The sequence below is a fragment of the Dermacentor albipictus genome, chromosome 1 (genome assembly GCF_038994185.2).
Source record: "Dermacentor albipictus isolate Rhodes 1998 colony chromosome 1, USDA_Dalb.pri_finalv2, whole genome shotgun sequence".
In the NCBI taxonomy this organism is placed as follows: Eukaryota; Metazoa; Arthropoda; class Arachnida; order Ixodida; family Ixodidae; genus Dermacentor; species Dermacentor albipictus.
This window is the reverse complement of record NC_091821.1, coordinates 382,136,071-382,162,405: the sequence shown is the minus strand read 5'-3', so window position 1 is coordinate 382,162,405 and position 26,335 is coordinate 382,136,071. Positions and strand designations below refer to the sequence as shown.

General features: G+C 44.4%; 1 protein-coding gene across 2 annotated transcripts in view; it reads right to left on the bottom strand.

Annotated features, from left to right (window-relative positions):
- Positions 1–26,335, bottom strand: part of LOC135900322 (uncharacterized) — a 176,316-nt gene that overhangs the window by 15,781 nt on the left and 134,200 nt on the right. For both annotated transcript variants that reach the window (XM_065429807.1, XM_065429808.1), the window contains exons 6-8: positions 9,707–9,809; positions 4,164–4,228; positions 2,655–2,781 (exon numbers count right to left, since the gene is read on the bottom strand). In XM_065429807.1, the coding sequence (XP_065285879.1) occupies positions 2,675–2,781; positions 4,164–4,228; positions 9,707–9,809 (275 nt within the window). In that variant the 3' untranslated portion in view covers positions 2,655–2,674. The remainder of the gene's footprint in view (positions 1–2,654; positions 2,782–4,163; positions 4,229–9,706; positions 9,810–26,335) is intronic.

Here is a 26,335-nt window from a genome sequence, read left to right as displayed (position 1 = left end):
CAAATTACTTGAGCATTCCTTTTTGTTCCTTGCTTTCCTTTGTTTTTCAGTTCTATCTTTTTAGTTTGTTCCAGTTCCATGATTTCTTTCTTTCTTTTCTTCATTTACACTTTGAAGAGACAGCACGTTCGACGCTTTTATTGCGCCCTTGAGTGCTCATGGTAAAGTGAACTTGATGGATGGGGCGATCACGCAAGAATCAAAAGCAGCACAACAGAAAATTTGGTGATGGAGGCAAAGCCCACGAAACTGTTAAAACCTGTTTTCTCGATTTTTTCATTCGCTACAGGACGGCAGAACTTGGGATGAAGGTTCCTCGTTTTTATTTTCATTGCACAACATCCCCTGATGCAAGCAATAAATTATAGGAAAAAATAAAATAATTCTAACAACGCAACCCCATGGATATGTACCAGGCCAGACATTAAACCGAGCAGTCATCGGTCTGGATTAGCCCTGCTTGAATTTTCGTCACTCTCGTTCGAGGCTCCTTTTCTATAATTCACTCCCTCAAATTTCACTCTTTCTTGTCTGTAATGCGATATATACAGTATAGCCTATGGCCTCGTCAACCACAATGACAAAAAAAATAGATCTTACTACACTTCTCGACTCGGATGCACGCCTAATCTAAACAAAAAGAAACGTCAGAGAATTCTACAGTCATAAAACCCAGCTTACAGCTGATGTGAAACACGCAGTGATGGGCACGACTGTTCTCGAGGACAGTGAATAGCTCGCAAGAAAATAGTAATGATATTAATAAATAAGCAAACTTTATGCACTCTAGATCCCACAGACGGTTCGTGACGGGCGATGTACCCGGAGAATATCACTTTTTCGTGCAAAGTTCGGGGAAACGTGTCCAGGCGTTAAACGATGACTGCGCAGATGCGTCACTGCGTTAAATCTTGCCGCGCTCTGCCTGAGACCGGATTAAACTGCCACACATTGAACTTTCTTTTTTCCTTTTTTTTTAGAGGGGGAAGGGGGTGTTTCGCAAGCATTCTGTTTTGCATCGTCAACGAGTTTTACTTTTCTTTTCTTTTTCACTCCTTTCACTCCACACCATCTCCACTGTATGCTCTTTCTTTCTTTCCTTCTTTCTTTCTTTCTTTCTTTCTTTCTTTCTATACGCCAAAAATTATGGCCATGCAATCGGCTCGATGAGCCGAGAACGCATAGAAGAGATCGGCTTAGCGCGTGGCGATCCTCGCTCAAGTTTGCGAATGATTACTGTCGTTTAGTGGGAACTGCCGCCTCGTTTCTTTCGGCTCGCCGCCGTGCGCCGTTCACTTTTCGCATAAGCGCTCATCGAATTTCGCCTCTGCAGTCTCCCAGCTGCTCCCTTCTCCTTGTCGCGCCTTCCCCTCTGGCACTGCGGTTCATTTTCTCTTCGGCAATCAAGTCCAGCTGCGACTTCTCGGAAAACGTCGGTTGCGCCCCCCCGCCCCTTCTTTGGGAGTCAGAACTCGCGCTCAAGCGGCCTTCACTAAGGCCGCGCAACGCCCTGGCTATCTTCTTAAGGCGGCGGATGTGGAGCTTCTTTTCTGAACCAGTGGGCCTCACGCAGTGCGTGATAAGAAAGAACTCTAATTGAACAGCACGAAGTTGAAAGCTTACATTTGACGAGCAGCTGACCATTTGAATATCGAAGAAGGTCTTGGTGTTATGAAGCGCACAGCGAAAGCTTTAGTTTGCAAGCCCTAGCGTGCGTATATTAGTGTGATGCTCGCGCGCACGGGTATTGCTTGTATATGTGGGCGCGCCAGCAAGCTTGCGCTCACCTTTTCTCGTCAGAAAATTAGAATAGTCGATGTATTCAAGAGTTAGGAACTAGTGCTTCCTGTTTTTTTTTTTTTTCAACCTTGCAGATACTCGCGAGATTTTCGAGCCAGATGTTGTGGGCCGAGATGTTCTTGTCAAGGAAGAACGTAACAGCGGCCGTTACACGTCCCTTAGCCACCGTTTCGCCAATGGCCGTTTCTACGCTTTCACTCTCCGCAAAGGCCGCGCGGCTATGGCACCGTGAGTTCGCTGGTTTTCCTGATAGTCGCGGCTGGTGCGTTTCGCTTGGAGCTGGAATCTAACAGTGTGCGTGCGCTGAGATTCAGTTGCTAGTTGAAGCCTGAACCCACGTGATGAAAATTAAACCGACGTCACCATCCGTCCCATCGCCTTTACGGCATCGTGTTTTAGCGAAAGTATAGGTTTGTGACGCAAGAATGCGTATACCAATTAACGCAACATCAAAGCTGTCACGTTGGCACTATCGTTGCACTTTCATTTGACGTTCCACATTGCGACAGCCACCTGTGCTTTGCTATTTCGACCATGCCTAAGACCACGGGCAACTTGAATGAAAATCGCACGATCTTTCGAATTCTAGAGCACTCTTGTCTGTACACGAGGAGTGCAGCATCCCTCAAGGAGGATTGATTGATTGATTGAGTGCTGAAAGAAACGGGAAATTAGGTTTTGTACTGTATTTAAAAAATATGCCGCCTTCACTTTATGGTTTTCTCCACTGGACACGTTTGCTTTTGGCTCCGCTCCAAACGGCCAGTAAGCTCAAATTTTGCTGAAGAACGTTTTCCGGAATGCCTAGATTATTTTTTTTTTGGAACTACCAAGACAAATAAAGCAGTGCGTGCCTCGCGCAATGTCAGCGGGGCTAGCTGATGTGCGAGCGGCACAGACAGCAGAGGTGGTGTCCCAGCTGCCCGTAGAGGCCTCCCTTCCGGCGCCACTTGAACAGCCCTTCCTCGATCAGGTTCTTGCCTGCAAAATATGCGATACACGGCGTTGCATCAGACCGCCGGCCGAAGCACATTACAAGTGCGGTAAGAGCGTTAACGAGGAGCTTTTTAGCTCGAGTACAACGAATAAAGCGAGTAAAGCGAGTAAAGCGAATAAATATTTTTATTATCGGATCACTGAACTAGCACGCACCATTTTCACTGTATTTATGAAAAGTGTTCAGTACAAAAGAGTACTTGGATCGGACTCTGAATTAAGTGCTCCACTTTTTACAAATATTTACTAACTGGGGAACAAATGTACCATCGTGCTTATTGCATTGTAACTTCATAACAGAATAAGTATTGCTGTCATATGCATAAACAACTTAATATAACCCATACAGGGAAGCAAAGTAATGCGTTAGCTTACCACTTGACGTGAAGTTGTTACTTCATTTACGCGAGCGTTGCAAAAGTGGTGTTCAGGAGAAAGAAAATTTTCTAACATCACATATGATATATACCTGCCAACTCGTGCAACTTCCAATCGCACTTGCAACAGATCAATTTAGTAACTTGACATATCTGTTTTCAAGGCGAAGTGGCATAGCCGCAAGCTTGATGCTTTGTTCTTGATGTGCTTGATGTGCTTGGTGCTTTGTTCCTTTTGTTCCTGGATTTTGTCGAACTTTCTTCTGAGATTTGAGGGTATCAACAATTTTTTTCACAAGCAAGTAATGGAATGGTACTGTTTCCGTTCGGTGTGCTGAGTTTCGTGTAATAGTTAGGCAGGATTTCTAGCGAGCAAATTTTGCCATTTAACAGTTACTTGAGTAACGATGGACCAATCTATAGCGATCGGGGTGAGCTCCCAAGCAGTTATATTATAGCTAAGCGTAATCCGTTTTAATAAGTGAGAGAAGCATGTGGTAGGCTTTCTAAAATTTCAAATTGCAATAAGAACGACTGAGAAGAACATACTCGCAAACAGAAGAACACAGACATTTTTTTAAACTTGAATATAAGAGAAAACGAGCAGAAGGTTTAGGCACTGAGAGAGCGTGTGTGTTCATATGTGCAGCCCTATACTGAGTGTCGTACTCCGCCATACTGCCCAATTAATTCGTTTCAGACAAACACAGAAAGTATAGCCACCCTACAAGCCAATGAATTGAGCATATGACAGACACAAGACGTCCAGAATAACGTGCTGTGTTCAGCCTATTGCGTATATTTTCGTTTCCGCTGTCTACTTCAACAATACTTCAACAACCAGCCGATACCTTCATTGTGACCGACTCAAGCTGTCCTGCCCCCGAGTGTTCTTCAGCGTAATTTCTGACTGTCGTAGTCAGAGAAGAAATAACTGCTTCAATGTTCTCGCAGGCCTAAATGGCAAGTCATACAGCTGCGTGAACTTACAGTTGCTTTCGTGAGGCATGAACTCCTGCATCTCGGCTAGCACTGACCGGACGGTCTCTGCATCCCTGCGCAAGAGAAAGTGATGCACCGTACAACGGCAGCCAGACTTAACACGAACAATCGAGGCACATCTCCAGAGACTTAGTTATTTTCTATATTTTTACGAACTGCCAATCCCGGTTGGGGTGATAGAAGAAGGGCATATACAAGTCGGGAAAGACATAGTGGATACAATATTCGCGGAACACAATAAGGAGGCCTAGCATCATTGATAAGCTGATTAGCAACGAAAAATTAAGCACGGGAAGTTATACAAAAGCAAGCAGATATAAACTTATTGTGGGCATTAACAGAAAGGTAGCGCATTCACAGGAAGAAAGTAACAGCTCTAAAAACAGAACCATGTCGCAGACATTTTGTTTTCTATGGTTGTGCAAAACATTTCAAGTGAGAAGATATTTCGCTATGAATGTGTCAAGATCATCATATTCCTAACAAGCGTGGTCAGAACGCCCAAACACAAAAGTCCTTGAAAGAAAGAAGCATTGAGCCAGTGGTTTTAAGGCACCTCAACCAGAAATTTTCAGCACCGTCCGCAAGAGAAAAGCCTGTTAAGGCATGTGCGGGTTAAGTATGATGGAAGCTGTACACTAAAGTTGCTGTGAAACGAAATCACGAAACAGCTTGAATATTCGAATTTCAGCGTCATTATACAAAGCCATTAGATCTAGAACAATTATTAGTCTCTAACTTTGCGAGTTAGAGACTAATGTGTATATGGAAGTGCCCGGACAGGTCTTTATTGCTACGTACGTGTCCTAGAAGGACATTAAGCCGACATAGCTTAACGCTCAGTGGCGGTGACCTGTTACCTGAGTGGAAATATTCTGCCATCTCTTCGTTTTACTTCGCTGCGATTCTCCAAACTTAACGAACAACGTGCATATCTTCGTTTTGCAGCTCCCGGCAGTGTACACCATCATAACAATTTACTCATACGCTTTCAAAGCTTACAAGAAGCGTTGTGAACGGATAGGGCAACGGTATCAATAACACATGTAAAACAATTTGACTATGAAGCTCAAATGAGAAAGCCGAGCACAATAGCGATAAAATAAATAAGTTTCGGTGGCAAATTCTTTTGAAGAACGGAAGTAATAAAAATATAAAATTTTATTTGACCTCCACAAGTCAAGTTTATATTTTAGGACTTGGTCGTTCCGGTATCAACGAGAAGCACACAAAAATTGTGGTTGCTAAGACTGAGGAATAGAAGTTAAAATCGACATAGGAAGCGATTTTCCTCTTATATTCTGGCATCCGCATTTTAAACTACACTCCCTGCCTCCTACAACTACCAGCAACTGAAACATCAATAGAATATCTTCGCAATACGACTAAAGTGCCAGTCGCTGCAGCGATGCTGTTGGCTTTACATAATCTGTTTCAAAGATATTGATGGTTACGTAGATGGCTCTGTTATAACACAAAGTTCAGTATCAGCAATTGCCGTTGCATAGTTGCCCGAAGAATGTGTATGTTGAGTGGGCCATTTTTCTCCTTTAACAACATTGGAGCTCGTAGTCATTTTACTAGCCATCGGTTTCATCAAACTGTCAAAGATGTCAAGAAAGTGGATCGTCATCACTGATTCCTTGGCGCCTATTACGTGTGTTGAAAGCACCGCTCCAGCGCAAGTAGACGCACATGTGGCCCAAGCATTCCTAAACAACCTTCCTCAAGCTGCAAGTTTGAAACAACATGGGGTGTTCCAGTGGGTTCCAAGTCACTTCGGAATCAAAGGAAATTAAATGGCGGATGCACCGGCAAAAGCGGCTCATAATAATGCGGAAACCTGCCTTATCCCCCCGTCCCTGTCCGACACATGGTGAATCTTACGAGGCCTAAAGAGAGAACCGCTTGTGTCGAATTGGTTCACAGAAAGCACAAAGGGATCAATCTTATATGCAGTTAACCCACATCTTAATTAGTAATATCTTGATGAGGCCTAGTTAGTTCATATTTAGAACTCAGGTTGGACAGTGCGAATAAGACAAGGAGACGAGGAAACAAATACCACAGAAAAGCGCTGACTGCCAACTAAAACTTTATTTGAAATTCTCCAGCCATTTGATACCTTTTTCAGCATAAGCATGCGTACACGAGTCGCAGATACATCTGCAAAATCAGCTACATCATAATCCTTCATGCAAAAAAAGCTATTTCTATTTCCGACAAGGCAAGAGAGGGAGCGCATTTATCTCCTTCCTTTCTAGTGTAATAAGCCTCTATTATTTCCCATTCCCTCTTACCTTTTCCTTTCCCTGTGACTTTTTTTGTTTTTCAAATATGGGATTGCATCTTAAGCACCAGCAGGACCCTCGGCTTCCATGACGTCGACTCCCTCTTACATCATCTACGCCTTGGAACTGCTTACGCCACGTACTTCCTACTTCCTGTTGAGTGTGCGTCCTATCCAACATGTTCATGCAGCCTTGATGACCGACGATGTCTAAAGCCTACTACTAGACTACCCCAAGCATACTACACATCGACGACTGCCTCTAACAATCACGGCATTTAACTCCCATCGGCCTTTTTTTTTTTCATTTACCAAGGAATTAGGCCCATGATCATGAAACGTGCATCACAAAGGAATGAAAGCACTTCATCGCTTGTTTGAAGATGCTGACACCTGTGACGACTATTAACTCTATCGTATCTTGTGTAATTGTATCTGAGTCGTGCCCCTGTGCACACCAGACATCATCTGGCTTTGTTTTAACGATAACTTTGCGGGAGAGATACTTATTCTTAAGGTGTCACATGTTCTTCTGTTTTACTTAAGTTGTTACCTAATGAAAAAATATATACCTTTACTATTTTTTAAAATAAAATTGGGTATCCTTCGCCAGCAAAGCAGCAAACTTATCTGTTTATCAAGGTGAAAACATTAGACGGCTCGCGGGACGAAAATGTGACCGTATGGCGTTACGCCATCCGGCGTTGTGGCACCGAAATTGGGAGTGGAACCCTCGACCTTTGGTGGGAGTCGAATCCACAACTTTTGGGTGTTAATTACGCCAAAGTGAATTAAGACACAGTAGTTCATTAGGATATAGTTAATTAAGGCACTAGATCCCACAGCTTTGGTGGAAGTCGAACCAACGACCTGCGGTGGTAATTAAAGCAATGTTAATTAAGGTACAATTAATAAATATGGAGTCAAGGCATTCGTACCCATGACCTTCGGCAAGAGTCGTACCCACTTGGAGATATGGGATAACCGGCCATATCTCCCACTTTGATTCCAATTGACATCGTGAAGATCGAGAGGCGAACCCCCCGATTTTGGTGTTAATTAGGGCGAATTTATATTTCAGGCACGGTTATTCAAGGTACAGCTAATTAATGCGCTCGAAGCCACTACCGTTGGTGGGAGAAAACAAGTAGTAGGAAGTAAAAACGCATTTGAATGAAAATGTCAAGTAATGCAACGAATGTCTCGTGATGTGGGCAGGTTTTCGCCTTCATCCTCTTTAGCGTACGCTAAAGTGACTCGCTAAAGTACGCTAAAGTACGCTAAAGCAACTTTCTTTTATCTCAATAAAAATAAAAGTTGAAATCTTCCGAAGGCACCGTCGTGCTCGCGGTGGGCACCAGGGTCTACGTTCTCGGCCGGTGGCCTTCAAATAAACTTTCACTTATCTCTGACGTCGCCTCGGGTATGACTCCTCACTGGATTGGCTTAGCCAGGTAGCGTTCAAAAATTGTTCATAAATCCACAGGTTTAATACATTTCGAGAAAGTCGCGCGTATTAACGAGGATAAAAACATAAAGCGTGTTCGACTGTTGCGCGCTAGCATTTTCCACACAGAAACCTTAGCACGACACCAATATACGTTTATCTCCTCTTGAAGAAAGAACAACGGGGAATTCACAGAAGTCCCCTGTAAAAGATCACACCTAAAGGGCATCTTGCGATATGAAACAGATAAATTCACCGACGATTACAATACTGCCTAATGCCAAATTTGAGCACTGCTCTGTACGTGCTCCAAACCATGGCAAACAAACGGCATACTTCACCGGATCCGTCTCTGAACTACCATACCACTGGCAATCAAAATCTCTCAATCAATTTGCAAATCCAAAAAAGAACTGAAAACTTTCCTCACACCCATGCCATATTCTGCATAATTGCGGTTACTTCCCTTTACTTCTTTTTGTTGTCGCGCTCCCGATCATACCTACCTGTCCACAACCCTTTGTTGATGAAGCATCTCATCAGGGGTTGTCTTACGTTGCTGAAAATTTATGTGACTTCTTTATTTTTTTAATTATTTTTAGTATTTTTCACCCTCTAACCATCCGACAACTGCTTGGGCTTGTTGAACTACCTTCGTTTGTTACCGTGTCTAATTGTGGCTTTTGGTTTCTTTGTTTGCAGCTCCTTGTTTCTTTTCTTTTTTTTTTTTGCCTGCGATGTATTTTATTGTTTGTGTTCGTTACTGACGTTTGATGCTTTAATTAATTTTTCTACATCAACTACCATAACAGGTCCCGATTCAGTCTCTATGGGACCTCCTTCCGTATGACTAAATTCTGACTTGACTTTTGACTTCTGACTTCTGGCACTTCTGACTCTGACTCATTTCACGTTATAATGAGGTAAAAAAAGGAAACTTTCCAGATACATGCAGCAGAGTCGGCGATCGTAGAAAAGCTGTACTACAGGCCAAGCACATCGGCTTTTATGCATGACTCGTGGAAGGTTCCCTTGTAATCGCTGGTGCCGCGTGACTACCAGAAAGCACTACACAATTTGCGTTGCGCATACAATCCGATTACAATACAATCACACACCATAATAATCGAAACAAGCGCGAACGAGACCAAACCAAGCAAACCAAACAAGCGCGAGCGAGAGCTGACGTCGGTGGACGGTAGTACGAAACGGCTGGTCCGGCTGAGACCATTTACGAGTACGCATTGAGCGGTTGAGTGGGTCCGCATGGCACTAGTTTTCCGCGTGTACGTCGCTGAAAGGGCCGCTCTCATTCGTATACGCCGCTCGCGGCTCCTTTGATATCCCGCTCCGTGTTCGCTCTTTCGTCTTTTGTGCTCGTTCGCTTGGTCACGACGCCGACGCTCTCCGCAGAAACGGGCACTTAAGAGCTGCGCTCTGAAACACGACAAAGGGATCGCTGGAACGTGGTGACACTTGAATTGACAACAATCAGCAAACAAAGAAAGCATCAGTCTGGGATGAACGTTTTGTCAAGGAGACTTCAAGAGGCTTGTCTTCGTAAGGCGAATTCGCCTTCACGGCCGTGTAACGAAGACAACTCTCCTTGTCGAACCTTTGGCTTCAAGCTGAATATTTTGTTGTTTTTTTTCATTCACGCACCGTCAGTCAAAAAGTAGCAGATAGCGTCTGCATAAGCACGACATGGAAAAAACGACTGTCTGCGACAACAAAAATGGGGTAAGCATGTGGTCTCGCACTTTGAGCAAGCGCTTTCTTGGTTCTCCCGCTTACCTGTCAATGGAACGCAGTTCTTCGAGGTGGTAGTCTTTGGGCGGAGGCCTCCATAGGACCAGCCTGTCGAGCACCGCTACTCCCCCGGGTGGTCCTACAGGCTCTGCAATGAGTTGAGAGGTGCGCAGACATGGGAAGCGTGAGATGGCGCAGTAAGACGAGGAGAGATTGAAAAGGGGCACGCTGAACGAACGAGCCTAACAAAGTCGCGCGCTGGTTGAAACACCAGCGTGACGACCTTCGATGTACATACGCCTATTAACTACACCTACAAAATGAAAGCAGCCTACCGGAAAGGCCCACGACCGAAACATTTTAAACGTGAGAGGGGGCTTCATCAAGGAGTTCGTGCGCCAATAAATTATAAAATATCCCATGCCTACTTTTGAAATCCTTTCCGCGCGTGGTGTTAGGAAAGCGCAGCTTGCGAAGTGTGCTTGCGTAATTCTCCATGATCTATGACGTGGCAGGACGATAGCAGCCCACATAAGAAAGAGCAAAAGAAATGAATGTGGGCCCGCGCAATGCGAATGCACCTAATAAAGATAAATGGGACGCCGTCGCAGGTCTGGCACCGCATGTTATACTTCACCAGACTTTACTGCCTTGCTTCCTCCCTCCCGATCGTTTCATCAGTCGAAGAGGCAGGCGCAAAAGCAAATGCGATAGCTGAACAAAATGAAATAAACTGCGACGCACGAACGACGCACACGCGTTGAGTAACGCCTAAATTTCGCCACCCCTCACATACTTCAAAAGTGTCACACTGCGGCACCTGGCGCTCGTAGAAACATATTATTATTCTTATTCCTTTTTTTTTTAACGCCAAAACAAATATTGCGGAAAAATAGGAAATTTAGTACTCTCGTGCGAAAAGGGGATGTCTCTCTTTCAAACTCTTATGAGGCTGGTGTGAACGCATTGCCGCCACCAGCGATCGAAAGAAGTTAAACGCCACACTCTTTTTCTTCCTTTAGCTGCGATAGCCTTTGTCTAGCTCAATTTCATTCGTGGTTTGCTTTTGCCATGGCAACTAACGCCCCATCCCGACTAAACACTAAAGCCTGCGCCGTGCTTGTGGTATTTCTTGCCTAAGTGTATTTCTCTCTCTACCTCTCTCTCTCCCTCTCTATCTGTCTCTATTTTCTTGTGTTTTATGCACAAATGCAAAGCATCTGCCATCTGTGAACTGCGTGAATGTTGTGCGCGGTAACGGCGGAGCAAGGACTACGACGAACACCAACTTTTGTCACGACGCAACGAGTTTAGTGTGAAACTCGACAGCAAGGGGTATCATAATGCAGAAAAAAACAAAACAAAGACGAGTATAAAAATATGTCATGAATGTGCGGAGCTGCAAGAGGGGAACAGTGACACCATATCGAATTGAAATGGAGTGGCACGAAGACTAAGCCTGTTCACCTCAGACTTAATCGAAACTTAGTACCCGCATGAATATCACACGTAATCAAGAACTTAGGGGCCAATGTTCAGAGAAGAAGGATATAAGCATATTTAATAGGGGTGCGCGGGAGCAAGCGCGTTGTTGAAAGCCTGATGAATAAATCACTGTCTGTCTGGGAAAGCTATTAATTCTAGCCACCACGTTGGGGAAGGAAGGGGAAGAGGCGTTCAGGTTAAAAATCGCTCTGCTCCTCAGCTTGATGTCTCCAGTTTGGTTACCGCTATGCCAGTGTACAAAACGCTAATTTACTTAGGCTTAGGTGAGCGTTAAATAATACCAGGGTGATGGGAATTCTTCTGCAACCCTCCAATACGACGTCTCTCACAGCTCACATGTCTATATTATTATTATTATTATTATTATTATTATTATTATTATTATTATTATTATTATTATTATTATTATTATTATTATTATTATTATTATTATTATTATTATTATTATTATTATTATTATTATTACCTCCGTCATTTTCTCTTCTTCTTTATCGTCTTGTTTTATTTATATTTTATTTCTTCTTCCACCGTTTAGGCCACTGGGAGCAGCCAGCCAACACCGCTTCGGTGCGAGGGAAAGTTCATCATGCTCTATAAAATAACGTAAACACGACCTATTATTGTATAATATTTTAATAGAGCGGGCATAATCATCGTGACGACCTGCACATTGCTGTAAGAATCCGAATCAGACATCTTGGCCGGTAAGAAATCACTCGGTGGCAAACGGCTAGCTTCTCACCTCGCAAGAACTGGATGCCCTCCCGTACTTTCTTTTGTGCACGTGACAAATGTGAGCGCGAGATCCGAAGCAGGCGCGACCATTCATCTGCCTCCCATTTCGAGACAACATTGTTCGCGCAACAGAAAGAAAAAGAGTAAGAGGACAGAAATAAGTGAAAAATGGAGGACCATGGGGGCACACCGGGGGCACAATGCGCTACGAAGTAATTCACGATGCGAAACAAAACGCAGCGCCCATGTACATGTAGACGCGAGAACTTAGTTTTGGCTTCCAAGGAATAACAATAAAGTATGCGTCGTGTGTAGACAAGGCCCCCGCTCTACTCTGAAGCTTTCCAGCCGGGATGAACAGCTTCTTTGTCCGGACCGTGCTTGCTTTCCGCTTGCGCGCTGTGACAAGTATTTACTGCGTCCTGTTAACTGTTGCTCCACGTTCTTTACTATTATTCTTTCATTCGTGTCCACGATATACATTGCCCGCTTGAAGGGATCGATATACCTTCCATGCTTGGGTGTCTCATGCCTGATTTTCTTTGTCCTCCACATTCATCACAAAAGCAATAAGAGAAGAAAAAAAGCGGCTTGTCTATTATATTTGAACAGTATTCGCCTTCAAATACCAAACTGTGAACGAAACGGGCGAGAGTACAGCACGACACCGTGGTAGCACGATTCCCAACGCTTCTCGTGGAAGAACGCTGAGTATGTTTCACTGGTACAATAACGTGCAGAAACTTACCGTACGCTTTTGTTTGTAAGAGTTGTCGCGTACTTGTTCAAGTATCAGGCACGTACCCAGGATTTTTTTTCGGGGGGGGGGGGGGCCACCACCTCCATCATCATCATCATCATCATCATCATCATCATCATCATCATCATCATCATCATCATCATCCTGTGTTATGTCCACTGCAGGACGAAGGCCTCTCCCTGCGATCTCCAATTACCCTTGTCCTGCGCCAACCGATTCCAACTAGCGCCCGCGAATTTCCTAATTTCATCGCTCCACCTAGTGTTTTGTCGTCCTCGATTGCGTTTCCCTTCTCTTGGTACCCATTCTGTAACCCTAATGGTCCAACGGTTATCTAACCGGCGCATTACATGACCTGCCCAGCTACATTTTTTCTCTTGATGTCAATTAGAATATCGTCTATACCCGTTCGCCCTCTGATCCAAACCACTCTTTCTCTCTTAACGTTATGCCTAGCAATCTTCGTTCGATCGCTCTTTGCGTGGTCCTTAACTTGCTCTCAAGTCTCTGCCCCATATGCACTGGCAAAATGCACTGGGAAATGCACTGGGAAATGCACTGGCACATGCATTGGCACTGGACATATTGCACTGGCAAAATGCACTGATTGCACACCGTACTGTTCAATAATAATGGTAAGCTTCCAGTCAGGAGCTGGCAATGTCTGCCGTATGCGATCCAATCTATTTTTATTCTTCTGTGAATTTCCTTCTCATGATCAGGGTTCCCTCTGATTAATTAACCTAGGTAAACCTACTCCTTCACAGTCTCTAGTGGCCGACTGGCCATCCTGATCTCTTGTTCCTTTGTCCGGCTATTTATCATTATCTTCATCTTCTGCATAATATAATTCAACCCCACTCTTACACTCTCTCTGTAAAGGTCTCCAATCATTTGTTGTAACTCGTCTGCATTGTTGTTGAATAGAACAATGTCATCGGCAAACCGAAGGTTGCTGAGATATTTGCCGTCGATCTTTACTCCTAAGCCTTCCCAGTTTAATAGCTTGAATTCTTCTAAGCACGCAGAAAATAGCTTTGGAGAAATTGTGTCTCCCTGTATGGCCCCTTTCTCTATAGGTGTCTCCCTGCTTTTCATGTGTAGAATTAAGGTAGCTGTAGAACCTATGTAGATATTCTAGCGCGAAAAACGAGTCAGTAAGACGAGAAACTATTTACATATTATATTTACAACAACGGTTGCAGCGAAGACCGGTCAGATTCACAGCGCGAGCCCAGTTCGTTCTTCCTCCTCTTTTCTGTTGTTATGGCGCCTAAGCGCCTGGTTCAGACAAACAAATACCTCACGCATGTAGCGATATTTTCCAAGCTTTTTACGTAAGCGTTCTGTACTCCTTGATTACGTAGTGCCTCTACAATTGCTGGTATCTCTACTGAATCAAATGCCTTCTCGTAATCTATATAAGCCACATAGAGAGGCTTATTGTACTCTGCAGATTTCGCGATAACCTGATTGACGACATGGATGCGATCCATGGTAAAGTATCTCTTCCTGAAGCCAGCCTGTTCCCTTGGTTGACAAAATCCAGTGTTAACCTTATTCTATTGGAGATTATTTTGGTAAATATTTTATATAATACTGGGAGCAAGCTAATGGTCCCATAATTGTTCAATTCTTTAACGTCTCCTTTTTTTGTGGATTAGTATAATGTCTGCATTCTTCCAGTTTTCTGGGACCTTTGCAGTCGATAGACACTTCGTATAAAGAGCCGCCAGTTTTCCAAGCATTATGTCTCCTCCATCTTTGATTAAATCGACTGTTATTCCACCTTATCCTCCCGCTCTTCATCGTTTCATGTCTTGCAGGGTCCTTCTGACCTCATCGCTAGTTATAGAAGAGTTTCTTTATCCTGTTTATTACTGTTTCTAAGTGAACTATCGTGACTCCTCCAGGTACTGTATGCAGGTCAGATTAGAATTTTCCCGCTGCTTTTACTATATCTTTGAGATTGCTGATGATATTATCCTTCTTATCTTTTAGTGCATGCATCATGGTTTGTCCTATCCCAGGTTTCGTTTTTTACTGATTTCAGGCTGCGTTCATTTTATACGGCTTCTTCAGTCTTTCTCATGTTATCGTTTCGAATATCAGTTATTTTCGCCTCGTTGATCAGTTTTGACAGTTCCGCGAATAGCGTGACGCTGTGTGGCCGCCAGTCCCATACAACCGCGTAGAGCGCAGGACTCTGCGATTCAAGACATACTGCGCTCACTGCGAAATGTTAGAAAAACACTCACATAAGCACAGCAGAGAAGTGGCTACGTGAGGCGGCTCGACCGATAACTGTAGAAGCGTCATTCAAAACAAGTAATTGTTCTCCACTTCCGGCGGCGTTTTCTCTACTTCCTTTTGAAATAAAAAGATGTTGATCCATAAACATTCTCATATACAACGGTTAACTTTTTTATTATTCGCTTTTGCTTGCAGTTTGGTTGGTGCCTTGGCTCTCTCCCTTAGTAGATCGCTTAATTTCTCAACTCTTTGCGATTTTTGTTTCCAGTTGCCAATTTTGCACGAAAAGCGCTATACAGTTAGGGAAAAAACAGACGAGGTAACGGGCGACAGTCATCTTGCTTATGGGTTTAAGGGTTATTGCAGGGTTTCATGATGGACCCTTTTTCACATTATTTTATTTCCCATCTTATCTAACCCATACAACGTGTATATGGTTACGGGCATCTGCCAGCGTCGCGGCGAGCCGTAACTCAAGGAAACAATGAAGCAAAGGGATAAGTGAAACGCAATTGGCGTTTTCTCCGGCCGCAACTCGTTCCATGAGAGTACAGACCAGCTGAGTAACAGCCGCATCCCTCTCCTGGTCCCAAGATCAGCCTAAACAAAGAAGGTTGAACTAACAAAAGCAACAGCTATTGACGTGACGGTTGAATAGATGGTGACAACTGAACGCATCTCGAGTTAATCGCGCGGGTGCGGAATCTACGAGAAAACTGTCCTTCACATTACAAGAGATGCCGATAACTACCGCCATCTAAAAGGAGTGAAAAAGGCAGCATAATGCTGACCGATGAACAGCTGCGAAATCTCAACATTGATCTGGCGGCGCTTTAGGAATGTGTGAGGAGTGGTGGCGTGGGTGGGGAGGGGGGGGGGGTATGCCACTTGATTTCGGGGGGGGGGGGCCGGGCCCCCCCCGGGGCCCCCCCCTGGCTACGTGCCTGTCAAGTATGCGCGCACTTTTTTTTTCTTTTTAGTTTCTTCGTTCGTTCTGGCACTTATCTAGTGGCCCTCTTTATCCCCACCACCGATCAAAGGGCGGTCAATCAAAACTGTTTTTCTCTGCTATTCACTTCTACTACGTATCATTCAATTTGCGCTCTTTCTCTCACAGCTTGCTTGTGTTCTCATTAAACGCGTGATGTAAATGGTACAGCTGTAGATAGAAGAGGAGTCAAAACCGCTTACTAATGTACAGTGTCTTTCGGTCTCTATGCACTCCGGCGATTTGGTTGTTTCAAATTCGAAATAAATATACCGTGGTCCAGACGGCTCATTGGTATGGACTGCACGTAAGCTCGTATTTCTTTTTCGATGGTTCACTGCAGCCGAGCGTCTCTATGGCATGACAGTCAAACTCACGCACTTCTACCGGACACGTGCCGGCAAAAAACAATCTTTACAAAGGCAGTCCCAGAACGAGAATACTGCCATTTTAATGAGAAAGGTCGTGCTGTTAATTTTGGGCCAAAATCATCTGACGAACATAATTCATGGGCATTCACAGAACGCAATATCCAAAAATGGTCGCTGCGGTTGCAGCTCCCACATTTTAGCAGGCTTTAAATCAAAACCATATATTGCTGTCGTGACTATTTACACTGAGTGTTTTCAAGGGGCATTTAACGACAGCTAGAATCGCAGTGGTGCTGCTACGTACATAGACAAACAACGCCATCGGGAGCAATCTGTCTCTGCATAATTAGAACCAAAAGAGGGAGGAGAGAGAGAACCAATGAAGTAAAATACTAGCGTGATTGTTCTTCAAGTACATCAGTAAACTTTGCATATTTACTTCCATGCGAGTTAAACACATGACCAAATAAATGTAACTGACCCACCAGGGACTTTCACTGGCGTGTAGCGACACTCATGTGTTTTCACGTGAATCAACGTTTATGCCCTCAATACTCGCACGTCTCCAGCGCACGCTTACACAGTTTTCCGTGGTAAAAAAAAAAAGAGACACAGAAAGCTCTCGCTGCGTTGCACTACTGGATGTTTGGTCAGCGTAGTATATAGTCCTGGCATCACGCACGTAATGCGTACTTTTATATATATATATATACATATTATATATATATATATATATATATATATATATATATATATATATATATATATATATATATATATATATATATATATATATATATATATATATATATATATATATATATATATATATATATATGACTACGGCCACCATCAGTGCCAGATTATCGCTCATGTAGTACCTTGTGGATCTTGACGCATTTCGTCAGATGCGTGCAGCACCACAAGAGGAGAGGCAACGTGCGTACAAAATTAGTTCTGCGCTGTTGCGAAACGTCGTGAAGGAAGATCTCCCGGCTATCATTCTAGAACAAATCTCGTCTTGCCGATTGCATCAACAGCAAAAAAGGTACACTTGCCTCGAAGAAAGATGGCATGCAATAAGGGATTCATACTTTCTTTCTTTCTATCTTATTTGATGCATAACAGTAACACATATTGCGAGCCCACAAAACCAGAACTGCTTCTATGTGGGACTGGACAGCCGGAACTTTCAGGTTAGAGGTATTTTGTTGTTGTTGTTTTTTCGTTTACGCAATAAGAAAATCACATAATAAACACACTGAGCAAGAAATACAAATATTTCCATCACTAGCACACGTCTTGCCATACAAATTTCAGTGTTGCCGTAATTATGAATCCATGGATTTCTTTTACCCATCGATTCTAGGATCTCGACATTTTTTCATCGTACTCTCGCTTTTGGTACACCAGCCAGATTTCAGAGCGCTGCACAGAATTAGACGCATCTGCAACGTCACCTTCGAGAGCTATATAGTCAGACAGCGCGAGCGTAGCCGCCTCATGACCCCATCCCCGGTGGCACTTCATTTTCTTCATGTTATCTGTCTCCGGCTGACAGGTCCGGCGTTCATCATAATTTCTTCTCCCCAACTTACGGCTCGTCCGCTCTCCACACGCTCCCGAAGCCTACGCGGAAAACCACGCCAAATTAAGACGGAAAAGAAAAAAGAGGGTGGAGAAAAATCATTCAGACGTAAGGCAAGTCTCCGGCATGAGTCTTCTTACACACGAAAGAGCAGCGAATCAAGTGTAAAAAACCGTCTTTGCGGAGAAGGCTCCCGTTTCCTCGTAAAAGGCTGACCATCATCAATCAACCCGTACTGTGCTCGCGTTGCCTCAGCTTCCTGCGGTGGACGGTTTGCGATGGCGCCCCAAAGGTTTCTCGAACTTTTTTTCTATTTTTTTTTAATTTTCTCGCTCGCAGTTTTGAGTGCGAAGTCTTAGAAGATGGCACAAATGGCGAAAACTTCTTTTTAAACAAATGAGAAGCAAGAAATCGCGGTCTTACTTGTGATCAATTCTATAGGGCTGTCCACAATTCCATCAATTGAAGAAAAGAAAGTAAAGCTTCCACTTCTCATACGTTTGGAGCTACGAAACGAGAACCGCATTTAAGCTTGCGCGTGTGTACTAATTTTAATTTCAATGGTTGCCCACCGCACTCCACATATTAGTCTCATTAAATGCGGTTCATTTGCAAAGGGTTGAACTTTATAATGCACTGCGTGAGTTTTACGACTGATCCTGAACCGATGAGAGCCTGCACGCGTCTGCATCTGTCAACGAAATTGCAGAAGGAGGGCTTCTCCACCAAAAGAGTCTCATCACAGAAAAGCCAAATGTTGCAAATGAATTCGTTTTTTTTCTTTTTTTTTATGCAGAGGCAATTGTTGTTTTGAAGAAAACAACTTCCCTTGTCAATGCGTTTGCTTCGGCGACATTTTTTGTTCGACCACTGCTCATCCCCTTCAGCCTCCACATCCGTGCAAACTTCCGTCTTGTTTGGATTTTCTTTATATATATGGTGTTTCTGCATTGATACGCGTACTATGCGCCATGTGCACATACGTGTGTGGCACTAACCTTTCGCGCTACTTATGTACTGAAATCGCAGAAGTGGTGGCAGCGATAAAGTGCTTGCTCATTGTCGTCGAACGCAATAAACTCCGACACAGAATTGGAGAGACTTCGTGTGATTAGACGCCTTGCAGAATGTCAGTACAAAGTCAATTTATGACCTCGGAAAATCGCGCTGCACACTGACTAAAATTCAACGGTGCATGTGCAAACCGGAGACTGAACGTTGTAAGTGGTTCGTAAATTGGCCGTATTCCCCATTCAGAGAAGTGCAAAGAAAGCTAACCAGTCAACCGTGGTTCTGTAAAATATGGCATCGTTTTATTGCACTAGGCCTATTGAGAAAGAACGTGCATTTACACTGATGTAAATCTCCACCAGCTTCACACGTGCCGTTCTCATCAAGGCCGTACTTGTAGAAATGAAGCTCAAGCTGCCCATGTGACGACGTCTACGACAACAGTAGAAATTGCCTCTCAACGTGTTTCTGCAAATTGCGTCCTGCAAGCACAACCTAAAAAAATTGGTCGTGTTCTGTGAATCCAAGCCAGCATTTGGGAGAGAGAGAGAAAAAGAGCCACCAAAGAAAGGAAAGGGCAGGGAGGTTAACCAGAGCCAAAATCTCATTTGCTACTTTAGACTGGGGTGTTGGGGAGGAGAACGTACAAATACAAGAATTAAATACAGAGAAACAGAGCACATACACAGCCCTTCAGAGTTTGAATTTTGCCTTAAATGGGGTGGCCCATGCGCCGTCGGTAAATGAGATTAGAGACAATTGCCAGGAAACTCTCCACAAAGAACACGGCGTCATTTCAGTGACTGCCAGGTCATACTGGTATCACTTCGCCGACCCGGCTGCCCGAATCGCTCATGAAGGAACCGGAAAGATTCCGATCCTCCTTTATCAAAGAGAGACACCCCAAGGAAGCTTTCTTTTATTTCCTTCCTCCTGGCAGACGCTAGCAAACCATACGTGCGTCTTTCGCTCTCTCTTTCTATCTCTCTCTATTTGTTCGCATGCATGCAGGCATGCACGGACAACATTCTCGTCTTAAGAACGTCTGAACGGACGACGTCTCCACCTTAATTAGGTTGTCTTCTGTAAGAGCACCCCGTCGTACCTTTTAGCATTAGCCCTAACCTTTTCAGGCTCAGTAGACAACACATAACACGAGACAAAGGCGTGGCTATACGAACAACATCGCGTACGGCTGCCACCATGGTAGGGTGACTGCGCTTTGAGAATGCCAGCAGCTCTGCGCTGTTGTTGTATCACTTCTGTCAAGAACCAGGGTTCACGTTCACGAACCATCTTGGATTCTCGTCAAAGCAAGTTCCAGTCAGTTATAGCAGAGGACAGATATTAGCGCAGGCGGCCTGCCAATAACAAAGAGTTCATGGCAGTGGCGAGCTGTCTGAATTTTTCTGAAGTGTGCATGAGCGCTTTTCGTAGCCATTGTCCTTGGCCTCATGTAGTCGCTTCGTCACGGCCCAGAGCTTTTCTGTCAACAAAGGCACACTCCGTTTACACGCTCACATGGTTGTTGCAGTGCCGGGCTTTGCCCGCAATGTAACGTGGCTGTAGACTTTGGGCTTCTTTAACAGTGACGCCATGCGCGAGGAATTCTCTTACATGTTATCATAAGTTAATGCTTGTAAAATGAGTATAACTTCTCCACTAAAATATAGCGAATACTGAACTTCCACACTTCTCAGGTGCCGAAAAAACTTTCTTTTTGCTCCCTTTCTTCGAATACGACTAACTATACGTCACATCAAGCCATTAATTTCACACCTCAGCTTTCTAACTTGCAACGCATACTGCTCAACCCGCTTGACGGTATTAATTCTCTGGCAATAACGACGAGAACTTGCTGAAATTACGCTTGCCTTCAGTACAGAGAATAGCACGAGCCTCCGTCACTGAGCCACCGGCATGGTAGAGGAGTATGCGGCCACCTTTTCTTTTTCCCCCTAAAGCACAAATATGACAATGGTCGGAGAATTTCATGTAGTGCGAATGGGAACACTAACATTCTGTACCTCATACTACAGGTTTCACAAGCGGCAGTATCCCTTTCAAGCACACTGCTTAGGGCAATTTTGTCTGCTACACGTATAAACCCACTGCTGTCCTCCGTAAGCTCAACTCTCCTTGCATCATATCTCCTAAACGCTAATCTTCTATTTCTAATTTTCTTTCCGAGAACTATCTCATGACTCAAGGGCGCGCTTCGTGCATCTTTCTCTTCAACGATTACGGTTCTACGACACCGAGGGCGCGCTTAAGCTACGTGTTACCAATTCCGTAAATTGCAGCAAAGTCTGCAGGTGAAGCCAGCCAGTCAGGAACACAAAAATTGGCTGCCTGCCTCCTGGCGGCGCAGGGGGGGGGGGGAGAAATGCGAATTTACAGTCATTAATCTTCTCATTACATCTTCATTACCTTCATATAATCATGTCGTGTACGCCTCAACCTAGCGCACGGTATGCTCTCATAGGAACTAAGGCCGAAGCTTCACTCGGGAGACACATAAATATGTAATGGGCATGGTTTATATTACACGGCATGTGAAGAAGCAAACCAGCGAAGACCGAGGTTCAAGCTAGTGACAGAGAAAAATAAGAGTGGAGAAATGAATTGTCGTGGGTGATCAAACAGCCTTGCCTGGCCATTGTTCCCGATGTGTTATTGCCTCGTTCTGCTCCAGTTAAGTTATACTTGCGGAGTTGTGATTAACTTTTCAAGCATGCGGTCTTGCTGTTGTTGTTGTTGTTGTTCGGTGGACTTGCCGCAAGGCACACGTGCCGAAAAATTTGCAAGATACGTCGAACAAATACGTGCACCCATTTTTTATGCAGGTACTGCCTTCTGTATGCAGCCTTCTTTATCCGCCCGGCCTTTCTATTCTCGTCATCGCATAAGAAACTGTGCAAACTCCCTCAAGCCACACGTGATCGACACGGCACGCCAAAGAACGAATCGAGACGTGCTGGTTCATTTCATTTCACGAAGAAAAAAAAATGTGATAAAGGAAGCAACTCCCAGCAGAGATCAGAGAGTACGACAGAGAAACTGTATCACACAAACGTAAGGCACTCGCTCCATCAGATCTGCGTCTGTAAAACCCTGCAAGCATACGCCTCGAAAGAAAGAACGCAAAAAAAACTGAGGCTGGCAAGAAGCAAAGAAAATCACTTGCCCATCCTTCAGGTTTTCAAGAGGAAAGAGTAGGAGCGTGCTTTTCGTGCTCGAGGGCTCTCCTCGAAGTCTCGCGGGAAAAAAAGAATACAGGGAACAGAAGACTGTGGAAGATGGTTATCTCCTCTCGCTCTCTATCAGCTCTCCAAAAGTATAAGGAAATGGCAAGACGAAGGGAGAGCGATAAAGTAAATGTCGTTGGCCCTATGTACACCGCACCGATATGCCCAGGCCGAAGTAGCGCGATTCGTACCCAAAGGCCAAAAGGATTTGCTCTTGTGCCAAGAGCGCGCGTCATCATTTTCCTTTCAATCTGAGCCCTGCGCCTCGCAAGGGATCGAACTTTCTTTTTTTTTTAAATGGAACGCGCGTGCCGGCTCTTCTACTCTCCAGTAAAGCATGCTGTGTCCTTCCTGCTTTTGTGCCAGTCGCGCCGCTCCCACGCTCTCACGAATAGCCGGAAAGATTCCAAACAGATTCCTCCAGAGCGACCAATTTTGGGGAATGGTCAAGTCACTCAACTTGCTGAAACAGAAGGCAAGCACAACGCAAATCGGTTGCTGGAAAGAGAGGAAGAAAATCACTGCATTTCGTGTTTGGGAAAACGCCGCCGAAGAAAAACGGCAAACAATCTCAATCGGTTTTCTCTTTCTTTCTGTCTTTCTTTTTTGAGATAAGGAGGCCGCAAACAACAAAAAAGGGCAGCGGGAGAAATCTGGAGATCTCAAGGCGTATGGCGATAAGACTGCCTTTCTTTGCTTCTTCTTCTTCTTCCTTTCTTTTTATTTGTGAATTTGTCGGTTTCAGTTTTTATCTGCGATGCAGAAAAAACAAGCCCTCTGCAGAAATAATCCCAGCCGCAGCTTCACTGGCATCCGGGGACACTTGTTTGTCATCCGGCTCCGACATCGGTATGCTGCCGCTCATTCTTTGCTGCGACCCCGATGTGCTTGCGCATATACTATAACCTAATTCTCTGAGGTATTGTCCTTCAAGTGCGCCAAATACAGTCTGTGAATGTAACGAAGTCTTTCTTTTTGTTTCTTTTTCATAGGAATAATTGTTAAAGGTACTTATGAGGTTTTGTGGACGTATGCCCTAAACGTCATCATCATTTATGCGATGATCATGTTTCTTTGGCAGGAACTTATGCGCCAGAAAATTAAAGAAAAACATTGTTTTTCGCCCACCAAGAATTCGATCTAGGGTTCGGCGACATGTAGGCCATTGCGTCAACGTCTTCGTTCCTTGTTGCTGTTGTGTTGGGACCAACTACCATTGTGCTTCATTTATTTTTCAGTGAATCTGTTCTGCGGTCGAAGTTTGAACAGTTTCAGGTTACGGCGAAACATTGAAAACATGCCCTATTTGCTATTCTTGCTATCCACTGCCGTGATGGAAAAAAGACGGCACTAGTGGTCAGAACTAGGTTGGTAACAGTTCACTTCAATCCGCCTAGGAAACTCGTTGACATTGTCTGACGTCGTGGCATGTATATTGCGAGAAATTACAAGTCATGACCGGCATTCTACCATGAAAAGTGCACAATCCATGCATTCCACTAGTACCAAAGTATGGGACAGAAAACTGGGATGATAACGAAGAAGTTTGCAAGAGACAAAGATATACATTTCTCTGCAAGATACCTCCTTTCACCTTTATTTATTCAATAAAAAAATGATAACAGTTCCTTCACCACCCGATTGGCACCCGATCCTCCAGATAGGTTGCGGCATTTCAATAGGGAACAAGAACAAGAAGAACATTTATTATGGTACGATTTAAGCTGAGAGCTCAGCTTGAATCAAAGTTCTGACCTGCTACTTGGCATTGGGAAAAAGAAACGTGAGCGAGAAAGAGAGAGGGAGAGAGGTCTCGATGACAAAAGTGAAGATGGTAGTGAGGGAACTTCAGCAGGAAAGATTCTTCCGTCTCAGATCTTGACCACTTTCGGGCAAGAATTTAATGAGAGCCTTTGTATAACCGCGCCGACAAGAATCCGGCCGAGGTCCCAATAGACCCTTTTCAGACAAACGTTCATTGGTAAACTTGAACAAACGCGGTACCAATGTTTGTCATTGCACAGCATATAGCGGGCAAATGCGCAAGACTTGTTCTATTGTCTCGGGCACCTGGTACTCCTCGCAGTTCGAACGGCCAATAAGGTGTAGGTATCGCCTAGTGAACGCCACACCTTGTAGTAATATTTGAAGCAAGCTCGCATTACTTCTTTTGATCGTTGGCAGTGATTTAATTTGTATGTTTGGGCCAAGTTCACGAAGGCATTGATGACGGTGGGCCAGCAGCATCCTGTATGCTCTAGTCTTTTCGTACAATAGTGTATACACTAGAGCATTATTGTCTGGTTGAGTAAACGGGATGGACACTTGCGTGGAATTATTGTGGGCTATCTTCGCCTGTTCATCAGCTAGCTCATTTCCATATAAGCCACGTTGCCCAGGAATCCGTTGAAAGGCTATACGATGGGCAGTTCACAGGGCGAAATTAATTGTAATCTATGTTGAGTAAGGAGATAATAAGGTCTTCGTTTAAGGGCAGAATGAATCATTTGGAGAGCTGGTTTACCGTCACCATTGTAGTCCAGAGCTGAGGCGGTGGATTAGGCATAGAACCAACTGCTTCACGGATATCTAGAATCTCCGCGGTCGTTGATATAGTTTGGTGGTCGAGTAGGATGCGCGTACAGATAAAGAAATTCGGTTTTATCAATGCCACTGTTCGAGTAGTTGTAAACATTAATCTGTCAGTGTAACATGCATAGAAACGGCATATTCTATACACTGTAAAAATGTTTACACCCTTAAGGGCGTTTTTTGCCGCACTGATAACATTCTTATCGTTAGGACCTTACAAAAATGTATGTAGACCGACAGCGGAACTCTAACTAGACGCGCGATGACAAAAGACGTAGTTGAAAGCTATGTAATCATTCTGAACAGCCTTCGGCGCACAGAAATATCCGACAAGAGGATTTCAAAGGGAGAAACTCTCCTGTCGGATATATCTGTACGCCCAAGGCTGTCATAATGATTACACAGTGTTCAACTACGTCTTTTGTCATCGCACGTCTAGTTAGAGCTCCGTTGTCGTCCTCCATAAAATTTTATAAGGCCCCAACGGTAAGGGTGTTACCAGTGCGACAAGAAAACACCCTTAAAGGTGTAAACATTTCTACAGTGTAGAAGCTAGAGACAGGCTGAAGACCAATGGAACGAAAACTGATAGCTGTAACGCAAGGGCACAGGAAGACGACGCCGTGGATCAGGGAGCGAACGAGTGTGGCTGATGTTCTCGTTGAGATTAACAGGACTGCCGTTGGGCGTGTGATTCCAGTGGTCTACTACTGTTATTACGTACTGTTAGACAACCACTGGTACCAAGGGAAGCGAAACGCAGTCGAAAACGGCAGAGGGCTAATAGAGCTATGAAACTGGGAAATATGTAGGTATGAGATGTAGTCAGCTAACGCAAGACATTGGTCGTTGGAGATCGCTAGGGGAGGCTTTCGTCCCGCAGTGGACGGAAAACTGGCTGACAATGAGGATCAACATGTTTTAACAGGTCAAAATTTTCTCTTTCTTTTTGTGTGCCAGCTCCCCCCCCCCCCCACTAGACACACACGCACACACACACGCCCAAACACGCGCGTGCACCTACGCACGCTGTTAACGGTGCATCCACTCCGTCTCGTCTATGATAGCTATCATGTTTCTTGCAGTGCAACAAATCGCCGCTCTCAGTATCATGAGCCTCAAATCGATCCGAAACTTCGAAGAGAGAGACACTTGCTGCTCTCGCCCTTTAGTTTGATATGTCGAACTCGCCACCTCTAAACTTTCCTTCGTATCTAGCCGCAGCAGCTGTCGATAACTGTTCCGTGTTAGTTCTCCTTGTTCTGCTCTATTTTATTTTCTCAGGCCGTTTCCTCCAACCCTTGCTACGGCTCGATTCACAGACTCTAATTGCTCTTTTTGTGTTTTATTTTTTTGCTGAAGAACTGCAGCCCTCCTCCTTCCGGTAAAACAAATACAAACCAATTCTAAAAAGGAGAGGAAATACAAGAGAAAGCTGCTCTCGCTGCATTCAGTATGCGTTCGAACAAAGTAAGGAGGGGGCGTGGGAACTACGCATCAGCGGGAGCTTCGACTACAGGGTGCAATTCTCACTGCGGAAGTCAAACTTCGTGATCGCATCTAAGGAGGTGTCCCTGTAATCACACCCTAAAGCCTGCTTTCCATTATCACGTCAACCTAAC